Source organism: Heptranchias perlo, chromosome 14, assembly GCF_035084215.1.
Source record: "Heptranchias perlo isolate sHepPer1 chromosome 14, sHepPer1.hap1, whole genome shotgun sequence".
Classification (NCBI taxonomy): Eukaryota; Metazoa; Chordata; class Chondrichthyes; order Hexanchiformes; family Hexanchidae; genus Heptranchias; species Heptranchias perlo.
The window spans coordinates 42,017,676-42,032,056 of NC_090338.1; the positions used below are offsets into that span (position 1 = coordinate 42,017,676).

At 41.3% G+C, this 14,381-nt stretch overlaps 1 protein-coding gene across 3 annotated transcripts in view; it reads left to right on the forward strand.

The window, feature by feature from the left end:
• Window positions 1–14,381, forward strand: part of LOC137332471 (glutamate receptor ionotropic, delta-2-like) — a 366,170-nt gene that overhangs the window by 256,455 nt on the left and 95,334 nt on the right. For all 3 annotated transcript variants that reach the window (XM_067996343.1, XM_067996344.1, XM_067996345.1), the window contains exon 9: window positions 456–557. In XM_067996343.1, the coding sequence (XP_067852444.1) occupies window positions 456–557 (102 nt within the window). The remainder of the gene's footprint in view (window positions 1–455; window positions 558–14,381) is intronic.

Below are 14,381 nucleotides of genomic sequence, written 5' to 3' on the forward strand. Positions count from 1 at the left end.
AAACAGCAATACATCTCAACTGAACAGCTAGGGGTCCTGGTAATGAACTAATGGCGTTTTCAAAATAATTTTCAGAAAGAGAAAGAAAGAAATTATAGAATCAGGATGTGTCAAGTTGCAGCAATAAGACTTTGTGGCATTAAAGGGATAGGCCAGAAACTAAACACACCTCGACCTTAGCAGCAGAACAATAATGTGCTATGTGGTATAGTGCTTCTGTCCTTATAAAATCTAGCGTATCCTCCAATTTACTGTGAACAACACCACGGAGCTCCATTGTAATTATATATTTTTAAAGTATAATTATATTAATTACAGTATAATTTCACTGCCTTAATGCTGGTATAATGAACTGTGACAAATACTGATCTATGGGAAGGTAAAACAGAATAATTGTGCTATAATTGAATTTAATTACATTACTTTAATAATGCTTTTTTGTATTCCTCATGTAGCTAGGGCTTTGGAGTCCAACCACTGGATTGAATGGTTCGCTAGTAGATCAAAAACTGGAAAACAGTATGGAAGGAGTGACGCTGCGAGTTGTGACAGTACTGGTAAAACAGAATTCTTTGCCTTCATATATAGTAGAACGTATATTTTCCAACTTACAATCATATCTAAATACTTGCAACATTGGAAATAACAAGGTTAACATTACAACAGTATATAGTCCATCAATATTATTATACCTCAACAATGCTTGTCAGATTTGAACCAACATTTTTATGTGACTTTATCACATCGGTTAGTTTCTTTAAAAATAATCAAGAATAACATGCTAGGTACTACATAGACCCTTTAAAACAAATGCATTGCTGGAGTGACTTAATGTTCTTTAACATATTTAGGAGTCTATCTCTTTCTGCCTTAACGCCTCTCCTGATATACTCACCAAGCAGTAGTATAAACAGTAACCATGAAAATGTTTGCAGGCTGAACCATTTAATTTTCCAGAATTAAGCAGATAGTAGATACAGTAAGAAAGCATAGAATGAAAAAAGACTATTCAGTGCACCAAGCCACTCCTTCCTCAAACCTTGTGAAATCTACCCTATCATGGACTCTGTCCCAACTATTTGGTGTCCTGAGGGGACCTTCTGCATCAATGATCCTTTAAAGGTAATCAAGCGAACATCACAATACTTATATACCTATCCATCTCCTCTGCACTACTATGGGTCACTGCCCTTTATGGACAACAAACCCCAGACCCCGCAGCAGTAGGAGCCATCATGTTCCATGGAATATTTGACCATTTCAGTCCATACTGATTCCTGTAAATTTAATTCCTGTTCCCAACCAGATATTTATCCAGTTCTTTTTGATTTTTTTGAAGGAGTTAATCAACACAGCATCAGGTGATTTTGCCCTAAGTCCTGGAATCATCCTTGTTGCTCATCTCTGAATCCTCTCAATACATCACTCTTTTTGAAGGTAGGGTGCCCAAAATTGCACAGTGTTTGAATATGGCCTCACCAGTGATCTGTACAAGGTTAGGTAACTTATTATGACTTATAGTCAAATGCCCTTGAGACCCATCCAGTATTTCATTAGCTTTGCTGAAAACAGCTTCACATTGGAAACTTTGTAATTGATTAGTAATAATTTTGATTTTTAAAAAAAATTTCCATCTTTAGTAATAGATATTCCTTCATATCTTACACGTTTCATGTTTCCCATTCAAATTTGCATTACATTAAATTTATTTACAATAAAATCACTCCACAGTTTTGTAGCCTATCTGCTTAATTTCTGTAGATATCTCTGACTTCTGTTTATGTCCCTTTTATAGTCGCTCTCTGTCCACATAGTTTGGTGACATCAGTAAATGAGTGGAGTAGAATCCAGGTGTGGTGATCAATTTTGCCAGTGCTAGTTTAGGACTAACAACAACAAAATTTGCTTTTATGCAGCATCTTTAATGTAGTAAAATGTCCCAAGGTGCTTCACAGGAGCGTTATCAAACAAAATTTGACACCGAGCCATATAAGGAGATATTAGGACAGGTGACAAAGAGGTAGGTTTTATAGAGCGTCTTAAACGAGGAGAGAGGCTGAGAGGTTTAGGGAGGGAATTCCAGAGTTTGGCACAGCTGCCAATGGTGGAGCGATTAAAATCAGGGATGCACAAGAGACCAGAATTGGAGGAGCTCAGAGATCTCGGAGGGTTGTAGGGCTGGAGAATGTTACAGAGATAGGGAGGGGTGAGACCATGGAGGGATTTGAAAAAAAGAATGAGAATTTTAAAATTGAGGCATTGACAGAGCAGGAGCCATTGTAGGTCAGTGAGCACAGGGATGATGGGTGAACGGGACTTGGTGCGAGTTAGGATACAGGCAGCAGAGTTTAAGAGGAGCTCAAGTTTATGGAGGGTAGAAGTTGGGAGGCCAGCCAGGAGAGCATTGGAATAGTCAAGTCTAGAGATAATAAAGGCATGGATGAGGGTTTCAGCAGTAGATGAGCAGAGGCAGGGGCGGAGATGGGTGATGTTATGGAGCTGGAAGTAGGCGGTCTTAGTGATGGAGTGGTTATGTGGTCGGAAGCTCATCTCAGGGTCAAATAGGACGCCGAGGTTGCGAACGATCTGGTTCAGCCTCAGACAGTGGCTAGGGAGAGGGATAGAGTCGGTGACTAGGGAACGGAGTTTGTGGTGGGAACCGAAGACAATGAATTCGGTCTTCCCAATATTTATTTGGAGGAAATTATTGTTCATCCAGTGCTAGATGTCGGACAAGCAGTGTGACAAGCAGGGGTCGAGGGAGGTGGTGGTGAGGTAGAGCTGGGTGTCGTCAGCGTGGAACCTGAAGTTGTGTTTTCGGATGATGTTGCCGAGGGTCTGCTTCGGCCTCAGACAGTGGTCAGGGAGAGGGATGGGGTCGGTGGCTAGTGAACAGAGTTTGTGGCGGGGACCGAAGAGACAATGGCTTTGGTCTTCCCAATCAATTAAATGAATATACTCCCAAATAAACTGGGATGTTAAAATCAGCTAGTATTAAAAGTGCTGACGTTAAGACAAGAAACTGACAGGAGAGGCTGAGCAGCTGTTTAATCTTCCCATTAATGCTGAGCAGCCCCACAGACATAGTGGGAATTCAATACAAACTGACAGCACAAACAATGAAAACCCTATACGTTTTATTCAAACTGATTTTAGCATCCAGGATTTGAACTTTATATTCGCATGGCCACTACAAATGAATTCGACTGCAGTGTGAACAGCAAGAGCGGACCTGTAGGAAGCCCATTTGTCCCTGCTCCCCAGGCAGTGCTTTAATTTATCACCATTTTCTACTTCCTATTATCAAGTCTGTTATCAATCTAGCTACCTAATTTGGCACTAATTATAGGAACTTTAACTTTTTTACAGTTTAATTTTGAACTTTATCAAGTGGCTTTTGAAATGCCAAATAAATTATATTTACTGGATAGCCCTCATCTATTAGCATAGTTATTTCCACAAAGCACTCCAGCAGATTAGTAAACTACATCTCATTGCTTCTAAATATCTGCTGACTATTCTTTATGGGCCTCTATGCTCTTTGGATGAGTAATAGTAGCATCCCATATAATGTTCTCGAGCATTAATCTTATGATATTTATAAGACTAACTGGTCTATGATTCTTAGTTTTATGAATCACTCCTTTTTTGAATATTGTGATATTGACTGGGTGATAGAGAGAAAATGGCAAAATATTGCAAAACAGTAGGAAATAAAATCAATCATTAATTAATATTTCAATAGCTTAAAAATTGTTACATTCTAGTCATGCTAGTTAATATTTCATTCAAATACTTTGCTTCTTTCACAAATGGACGCCTTGGAAACATGCACTCATTAACATTTGTGTTCCCATCCCTATCATTTGATAACTTTTTTTATACTTAATAAACTATATATAAGTGGGAGGCAGTAGGGGACCTTCTTCCCAAAAAAAATTCCTTTTGAAAATGAGCAGTTGGAAACTTTTATTTGTCAAATTTTGAAATTCAAACTCTTTGCCTAAATACTTGGAGCTAGATAAGTACTATTAGTATAGTGCCCCACTGATATGGCACTATTCTCAGGAGCTAGGAATTGCATTGTATTGAGCACATAATTGCATGAAGGATGGCTGCAGTACAGAAATGAAAATATCAAACTTTACTTGAGTCCACCGGAATCAGCATGAAAACAATCCACCAAGTCCTCAGGATTCCTTGTCCAGCACATATCAGAATATATTTATGTCATCGTAAACCAAGTGGCTAACATTCTTCTGTTTATAAATCTTTAAACAAACATATACATGTGTAAAGAATGGTTGAATGATGGGAAACCATGGCAGGGGGTTATTTGCAGTGCTCTAAGCATTCCTACTTAAAAACAAAGGATAGAAATGTTTGGATAAAAACAATTTATGTTGATTAAGGTCATGAATAGATCATGAATGAGCTACTGGTGCAGGATTCTGCATCTATGAAGGCATATCAAGAGGTGACCTGGTTTAATTGAGAATTCTGAATGCAAAGAGTTGAGTAACAAGAGAGTTTGGGAAGTTCACGGATGCTAAATTGGGCCGTGTAGCGCCCGTTGTTTCAGCGATACGCAGCCTCCCAAATATGCGTGATGGCATCTTAGATGCGCACACATGCTTCTAGCGTGATGTGCGCCAGACGCCATCTTGGTAAAGGGTTTAGCGTATGCACAGATGATGAACGCTGGCATCATGTAAAGTAAGGAGAATATGTGGTTGTTCAGTGTGCGACACTGATTTAAAGTGATAGACACCATTTTGGCACATAATGCTCCACTAAACGCACTGTCTTAATCACAACCATCCAAACATGTCTTGGAGTGCCTGGAAGACCCCCACCAGCGCTATCTAAAGGGACTATGCAGGATTTACAGGTTAGTTGCTGGATTATTACTTCTGGCTACTGATGGATTTGTACCTGTTTTTGGAGGTCTCCTATTCTTGAATACTAGGACGAGGGGACATGGCCTAACATTTGGAGCCAGGATGTGCAGGTGTGAAGTTAGGAAACGCTTCTACACGCAAAGGGTGGGAGAAGTTTGGAACACTCTGCTGCAGACGGCAGATGGTGTTGGCTCAATTGTGAATTTTAAATCTGAGATTGACAGATTTCTGTGGACCAAGGGTATTAAGGGATATGGGGCTAAGGCGGGTATATGGAGTTAGATCACAGATTAACCATGATCTCGTTGAATGGCGCAACAGGCTTGAGGGCTAAATGCCACTGCCACGTGCTGCCGCCTGTTATGCACCACTGTCTTCTGCAAGAAATGTAAGGAATCTTACAACACCAGGTTATAGTCCAACTGTTTTATTTGAAAATCACAAGCTTTCGGAGGCTTTCTCCTTCGTCAGGTGAGTGTGGGATTCCTCACCTGACAAAGGAGAAAACCTCCGAAAGCTTGTGATTTTCAAATAAAACAGTTGGACTATAACCTGGTGTTGTAAGATTCCTTACATTTGTCAACCCCAGTCCATCACCGGCATCTCCACATCATTCTGCAAGAAAGTGAGAAATGTGCCTTGGTGATGTGCTTGTCATGGTTGAATATCTGCCTGTGTGTGGCCTTTGAGTTGTGGGTGTGTGGCTTGCAACAGTGGTAATGTGTGAGGCTGAGAGGAAATATCTGATTGGAAGAGTTGAGTACTGATTGAAAGAGTTTGTTGGTATGTGGGTGATGGGGGGTGTAGTGCATGGAGCAGTGGGTGCGACTAATGGTGCAGTTAATAGGAGATTCCAACTTGACAGTTGACCTCACTCACCTTGACCACTGATGTCAAATCATTGAACTTTTTCCTGCACTGCATCCATGTTCGTGGTGCTATGTGCCTGGCATTGACTGCATCCCCTACTGCCTCCCACTGCCTTTTGAGCATATGCCTGGACCTTTTGCCCCCTCCCCACCCCACGTGGATATAGGATGTCCCTCCTTCTGTCCACCTCTTGCACCAAGGCCTCAAGTGTATCAGCAGAGAACCTTGGTGCACACATTCTTGCAGGTCTGGTACCAACTTGGAGCGGCAGATTGGTGAGATCAGAGGATGTGGGATTTGGTGGTGCGCAACCTTTATTCAATGTTTTAACATAACTCAACAGTTTGTAAACATAGGGATGGGACCTGCATCTGTGTTTCACGTGTGCGATGTCTGACCTCCGTTCAGACTCCGTGCAGACACGTATCTTATTTTTAGCAAATAACAGGTACTGGCTATCTTTAAGAGATGCAGGCTGCCTGTCAGAGATACAGCCTGCCATTAAGAGATTCAGGTTCCCTCGCTGGTAGAAAGTGTGAATGTTGTGGAATCCTCATGTCAAGGCCTGTTTTTTTCGCGTGCACGAGGTACATTCTGTGCTACCTGCGACGGGTTGACTGGGCACGGGCTAATTGTGCAATGTGATGCCCGTGCCCGTTTTCGGGGGTTAACCAATTTAACCCCCCGTGAGTCTCAGTCGGCGCTGCTGCATTAGAGTCAGCTCTTCGGCATAGTAGAACAGCAGTGCCTCAGAAGGCTCTGGCTCATAAGGGAGATTATGTCTGAGATGTGATTCACAAAAACTTGTTAAAACATTCAGTGATCAACAGTGCACAATCACTGCTGCTCTCAACTTTTATACCACAGGGAACTACCCACTGGAATCTGCTGGTTAGCCTTGTACTGCTTCATTAAGATGATAATTGAAGCTCTGTAGTGCCATGCAGACATCTCTACAAGAGCCAGCAATAGACCAGTTATTGTAAGTGGGAAGATAGGTGTTTAAGGGACTTATTACCCAGTTCTTCAAGTGAGCACCACACTTGGAAAGCATTATTCTCTTTTGACGTGCTTACAGCACAGGACTGCTATTGGCTATCACTGTTTATTCTTTGCTACATTTGTTTGGCTTATGGACAACTAACACTTTATCTTCTGCACAATGATAGGATGACAGACTACGAGATATAGTAACAATGAATGTATGTTATTAATTTGTGCTGTGTTAGTGGTGTACCTATGTAATCTGTTTTGTTGTTACATTTGAGCTTTGAGAAGCTGGCAGAGTGAGAAGGCAATGAGTGAGAAGAGAGAGTTCTGGCCTGAACTGGAATGAGTAGATAAATATTAAATTATATTTTTTTACTAATGAGTTAAAATTAGTAGTTGTTTAACTGATGGCTGGGTTATTTTTTGAGTGATTATATTTGTAAGTGGGGACTGCTGATTCAAATAACAAGCTACTTGTTAATTATGTGTGGAAATACTGATGGCTGAGTGTGTTTTGATTGGCTATTTGTAAGTAGAAGCTATGTTTGAATTGGCTGATTATGCTGCTTGAGTGCATTTAATTAGTGTGTATGCAAGCGAGAACAATTGTGCTATGAGAAGGCAGTTAGTATCGGGTGTTTGACCAGAACTGGCATTCATTGCTGAGTCAGAATTGGCCTGAATGTGCAAGATCAGCAACGAAATAAAAATTAATTCCAATTAATTAATTCTAGAGTAGCACAGCAGTTAGGAGTATAGAAATGGTGGGATCAGGAGCTGGGTTAGAGATGTATGATATCCTGGAAAATAAAATATGCAGGAGGAATATACATACATGAAGTGATAGAAAGTTTTATTGCTTGAACAATAGAACACTGGGCTGAAGGACTAACTGGATATACTGTACAGCATATTGTGAGGAGGAAAGGTTTCTGGAAGACACACCTCACAGAGAGGAAAATGAAGCAAAGGGAAGAAAGTGAGTGGCCATCTGAGTGGGAGTCAGGAGGAACCAATACAGAAAAACACTATTGGTTTGGACTTGTCCAATGGTATATAATTTGTGACACCTATAACACCTTTAAGAGATGGATGTAAAAGATCTCGGCACAATTATTATAATAGCAGGATGTTCTTCTAATATTCTGAACAAGTTATTCATTCCTTTGTTGTTTCTGGGTTCTTGTGTGAAGTGTGACTCCCTAACAACAATGACAATACTTCAAAAGTGATCTATTGGTTGCAAAGTGCTTTAGGACATGAGGGTGTCATTAGGTTCTTTATAAGTTTCTTATGCTGAAGACAACGGCACAGGGAGGGGTAACCGTGAACAACACCATGGCACCACAAAGCAAGGGGTTACCCATGGGTAAAATGACTGTATCCACGAGAACATCCTATTAGGGAATAGGCACCTTGTTTTGTAGCCATGACTCGGTGTTCCAAGTGGTGTGTTACCTTCCAGGTGCCAGAATCAGGGATTAAAAAAGGAACCCTGGAAAAAAAATCTGTAAAGGGAAGGAAATCAAACAGAAGTTGTGGTTCATGTAGGAACATTTACATAGAAAAGAACAGGATAGAGGTTGTCCAGAGGGAGTGTGAGGAGCTAGATTCCAAATTAATTAAAGTGAAAGACTTCAAGATTGTTACATGTGTCACACCCTGTACGAATTAGAAAGGAACAGAGTAGATTAGGTAAATCAATGTGTGCTGAGGAAGATATTTTAGGAGAGAGAGTTTCAAAAGGAACAAATCAAAAAGGAAAGAAATTAGTGACAACAATAACAAAAGATCAGATAAGTAAAAGAATGTTTTAAAGGACAGTTGTGAATGTTTTATCCAAATGTAAGGCACATCAGGAATATAATACTAGAGTTAGAGGTATATGTACCGGGCAAGGATATTGATATTATTGGCATCTCAGAAGCATGGATACAGGAGAGGATGTCCAAAAGTTGATGTTAAGAGTTGTCGAAACTTAACACTATACAAATGCATTAACACCCAAACAAAGTAGTACAGAGAGAAACTTTATTGAACCCCAACTTGTATACAAGTGGAAGTGCACCTCAAACAATGGTTGAGGGTACAACTTCACCGAGTCAATGAAACAGCTCATGTTTATACAATTCAGTAGACAACGCCAACCTGTTACAGAATATGGGCGTACACGTACATTCTTTATTGGCTCAGGTAGTTGGTCAATCAAGTAGTGAGCCTGCCCCCGAACATCCATGGCCATCTTGTTACCTTGCAGGTAGGCCTGAGCAGATGCAGTTATCTCCTTTCTCTCTACATTCCTGTTCCTCGTTATCAGTAAGGCTGCAGCCAGTCTCAAGGCTTCATGGCCATTCATCAACTCTATTATTTTTATTATATTCTGTAGTCAGCCACATCCTTATCTTAAGGGAGGCCAGGCTGTACGAGGCTTAATTATCAACATACCAAGGCTCAAACGTAATTACACAATTGTGCTTATATGTGTGCACGTAGGCTAAACCTATCATGTGAGTTAAGTGAGTTAATAAAGAGTTAATGTGGTCAAGTATTTTTTCATGCACTTCCAAAGAGTATAGAATGTTTTGGAAAGCTAAATCTTCAAAGATGAAGGAGTTTATTGATGAGGAATGATATAGTAGCCTTAGAAAGAATGGATGTAGCAACAGAAGAAAATAACATAGCTACAATAGTAGAACTAAGTGATACTAAAGACCAATGGAGAAGGTGAAATGAGGCCATCTTGTAGAAAAGGAGTGCAATTGAACATCATAATGTACTAATCATTGGGGTTTCAAAATCCCACAGGTTGAATGGACAGATCAGGGTCAACTTGAAGCAATGAATGAGAATAAGTTCACTGAGGTAGTCACGAATGGTTTCCTCACATAACATGTGAGGTAGGCTACTAGAGCTGAGGCCTGATAAATTTAGTGTTCAGCAATCAGCCGGAGCTGGTTAGTAAGCCAGGGTAACGTTTGGGCGGGCGGCCGACCGACAGAGCATGCATACAGCCTCCTCATTCCAGCAGTAAAGAGGCCGGAGCCATTTTAAGGCATGGGTCTCATTTAAATAGAACTGATGAGCTCAGGGCACTAAACACACGTCCAGATGCAGCTCGCCGGATTCCTACTGACCCAATATCGGCCACCTGCCTGTCCACGCCATCTGGCCGGCAGCCAGGTAAGTCTGGGGGTTGGGGGGGAAGCTTGGGTGGCAGGAACCTAGATTATTTTTGTGGGACCTGGAGAAGCACTCCTGTTCCTCCTGGCCCCACAAAAATAATTTAAAATATACCTTTACAGGCCCTTTTCAGCTCTATCGCTAGTAAAACTGATTGGAGAGTGGATGGCACATGCTCTGACCAGTTATTTCCTAAAATGGCAATCGGGGTCAAATGTACACCTTAGGACCTCGATTTGCATATTAAAAGGGGCTTAATCCTGAAACTGCACAGCAGTAGGCACCTGTAAAATTGGCAATAGGCAGAGTGTTGGCGTTAACAGGGTGGTAAGTCTACTGACCTCTTAGTGCGGCCGTTACCGCCCCGTTAACGCCAATTTCAGCAAGTTAAAATTGCCCCTCTGGAGGTTGGTTAGAGTCATAGAGAGTCATAGAGTTATACAGCACGGATAGAGGCCCTTCGGCCCATCGTGTCCGCGCCGGCCATCAGCCCTGTCTACTCTAATCCCATATTCCAGCATTTGGTCCGTAGCCTTGTATGCTATGGCATTTCAAGTGCTCATCCAAATGCTTCTTGAATGTTGTGAGGGTTCCTGCCTCCACAACCCTTTCAGGCAGTGAGTTCCAGACTCCAACCACCCTCTGGGTGAAAAAGTTATTTCTCAAATCCCCTCTAAACCTCCCGCCTTTTACCTTTAATCTATGCCCCCTTGTTATAGAACCCTCAACGAAGGGAAAAAGCTCCTTAGTATCCATCCTATCTGTGCCCCTCATAATTTTGTACACCTCAATCATGTCCCCCCTCAGCCTCCTCTGCTCCAAGGAAAACAAACCCAATCTTCCCAGTCTCTCTTCATAGCTGAAGCGCTCCAGCCCTGGTAACATCCTGGTGAATCTCCTCTGCACCCTCTCCAAAGCGATCACATCCTTCCCGTAGTGTGGCGACCAGAACTGCACACAGTACTCCAGCTGTGGCCTAACCAGTGTTTTATACAGCTCCATCATAACCTCCTTGCTCTTATATTCTATGCCTCGGCTAATAAAGGCAAGTATCCCATATGCCTTCTTTACCACCTTATCTACCTGTTCCGCTGCCTTCAGGGATCTGTGAACTTGCACACCAAGATCCCTCTGACCCTCTGTCTTGCCTAGGGTCCTTCCATTCATTGTGTATTCCCTTGCCTTGTTAGTCCCTCCAAAGTGCATCACCTCGCACTTTTCCGGGTTAAATTCCATTTGCCACTGTTCCGCCCATCTGACCAACCCATCTATATCGTCCTGCAGACTGAGGCTATCCTCCTCGCTATTTACCACCCTACCAATCTTTGTATCATCAGTGAACTTACTGATCATACCTTTTACATTCATATCCAAGTCATTAATGTAGATTAGCGCTGAATATTTATTGTAGTGTAGTATAATTGTATTGTTTGATTTGATGTTATAGTCGAAGTGAAAGCCAAAATCAATAATGTGTGCTTCAGTGCTTTAAGAAAGCATATTTTTGAGCTATGAGAAGTGTCTTAGGTAATATTAATTGGGAAACTCATAATTAAAATAGAATATAAACATTGAAATGTATTTAGAGCTTTAAAAAAATAGCAAGATCTGAACCACAGTGGTTTAATAAGTTTAGAAAATGTATATAAAAAATGTTGAAACATACAAGGAAACAAAAATAGGACGAACTGGGAGTCCTACAATGGGCAACTAAGGATAACTTAAAAAAAGAGAAAAGGTGAGGGGAATAGAGACAATTTGGAGAATGTAGCAAAAGGGACTTAAAATGACTGTTAATTCCAGAAGGAAAGTCAAAGAATAGGTGAATTTGCTGAAGGATAAATTGAGTAAAACTATTACAGATTATTAGGAGATGGTAAATACATTGAATGTATTCTTCACATCAGCTTTCACAAAGGAGGACTGTGAACAAATTCCAGTCATAGTAAAAGGCAAGAAAAGTGGCCCAAGCAGATGTAAAAAAATGTTATGCAAAAAATGGAAAGTTTAACTATCCACATAGCTCTTATAGGTACATTCCTCAATACATCATGGAATTAAAGGTGGAAGGGAGTGAAGGTTTGGTTTATATTTTTTTCAGAGTTTCATAAATACTGAACTACCTGAGGACTGAAGGATAGCAAGTGTAATTCTAATATTCAAAAAAGGAGTAAGACATGACCTGGTAATTATTGGCCAGTTATCCTAACATCCAAATGGTGAAAAATGTCTGAGGGCATTCTTTGTGATGCTATAAATGAGCATTTCAAGAGCATAGGTATTATAAAGAGCAGACTTTTGAGGGGATAAGCAAGCTAGTAGACAAGGTTTATCCAGTAGATAATGTTTACTAATATTTCAAAAAATGTTTAACAAAGTTCCTCATGAGGTTAATAAGAAAGCTTAAGGCTCATGGAATAGGGCAATGGAATGGGTCAAAGTAGATAGTTCCCTTAAAAAGCTGGCATAGGCATGATAAGCAAAATACCTCGCTCTATGCTGTAAAATTCTGTGAGTCTATGAGTTGACAGATTATCTAGTTAGATTGACAAATGCTATTTGTAACAAAATACAGAGGGTGGTGATAAATGGAAAATTCTCTGCCTGGGAAAAAGTAACAAGTGGCATTCTACAATGATCTTTTCTGAGATTGTTGCTATTTACATTCTTTGTGACTGGTATGGAACAGGTTCTCTGTAGGATTATTAAATTTACTTACAACTATGTTCTGTGGGCAAGTATGAGCGGAAAGAAGATTGACTGTCTTCAGGGATTTGGACCAATTGTGCAGATAGCAGATGGATTTTAATGTAGTTGTATATAGAGCAATACATATAGGAGCAGGTGACATTAAACCTGTGTACGGTGTGAAAGGGTTCTATTTTTAAGATAACATGAAAGGATCTTGTTTGTGAGTGATTTGAAAAAACGGATTTGGGAATGATCACTGATCATATTCTGAAAGCAAAATACTGCGGATGCTGGAAATCTGAAATAAAAACAGAAAATGCTGGAAACACTCAGCAGGTCAGGCAGCATCTGTGGAGAGAGAAACAGAGTTAACGTTTCAGGTCGATGACCTTTCATCAGAACCGGAAGAAGTTAGAGAATTAACAGTTCATAAGCAAGTGCAACACCAGGGAAAAAGAGGGGGGTGGGGATTGGGGGGGTGGAGGGTGGAGAGAAGGGAAGAAGAAAATATAGGTCTGTGATAGGGTGGAGGGCAGTAGTGATTAAATGACAAAAGGGATGATGGTGCAAGGCAAAAGGAGGTGGTAATGGGACAATAAAGAAACAAAAGATGGGTCTAGAGGAGGTGTGAACGGCAACAGCAGAACCATTACCAGCACCTGCTGTCCGAAAAAATGGGAGCGGTGCTTATGACCTGAAGTTGTTGAACTCAATGTTAAGGCTTTAAGGTGCTGAATTGAAAGATGAGGTGCTGTTCCTCCAGAACCTTATTCCAAAAGCATTTGATCAGTGTGAGACAGTTCTGGACAGTTAATAAGATAAATTGGGTACTAGGGTGCATCCGCAGGGCATTATACTAGAATTTCTGCAGGGCATTATATTACAGTTCAGGACAAGTTATAATGACATTGTACAGATTAGTGGTGATGCTAATTCTGGAATATGGTGTGCAGTTTTGTTTACACCATTTGAAAACAAATTAATCTGAAGGAGTCAAAAAATGGCCCACAAAATTGTTTTGTATATCAAAAATATGGAGAAAAGTCAAGCCAAAACACTACTAAAAAGATTACGAGAAAATGCAATTGCAATTGAAGATCATACGACACTTCCTTTGCTCCTATTCCAACTAGACATACAGGAAAAAAGAGCGAATCCAGTAGAAAAAGCTGTTGAATTATTGTAGGCATCCATTAAAATATTTTTACATCAAATCTGAGGCTTTAATGAGATACGTCTTTGAAATGGACCCAAGGGGCTCGATATTAGGAGGGAGGCAGTTTGGCAGCGGGGGGTCGACTGGGCGTGTGGGTAACATGCCCAGTGAATTCAGGGTGCTCCGTACGCGATCGCAGCCTAATTGAAGCCACTTACCTTGGCTTCTGGGTTTCGTGGTGGAAACCCGCGCAGCAGGCGGACTGCACACCTGCAACATAGGCTGTCAGCTGGAGGAGCCCTCTTTAACGGGGCAGTCCTCCACTGACTGATGCTGCAGAAAGGAGCCAAAATTACAGCATGGAGCATCCCAGGGGGAAGGCTGCTCCCAGGTTTAATGATGCCTCACTCCAGGTCCTACTGGATGGGGTGAGGAGGTGGAGGACAGAGATCTTCTCCCCGGCGGACGGGAGGAAGTGGCCTGCCTCTGCCACCACGAAGGCCTGGCTCGAGGTGACAGAGGAGGTCACCAGCACCATCAACGTAACACGTACCTGCGTACAGTGCAGGAGGCGCTTCAATGACCTAAGTAGG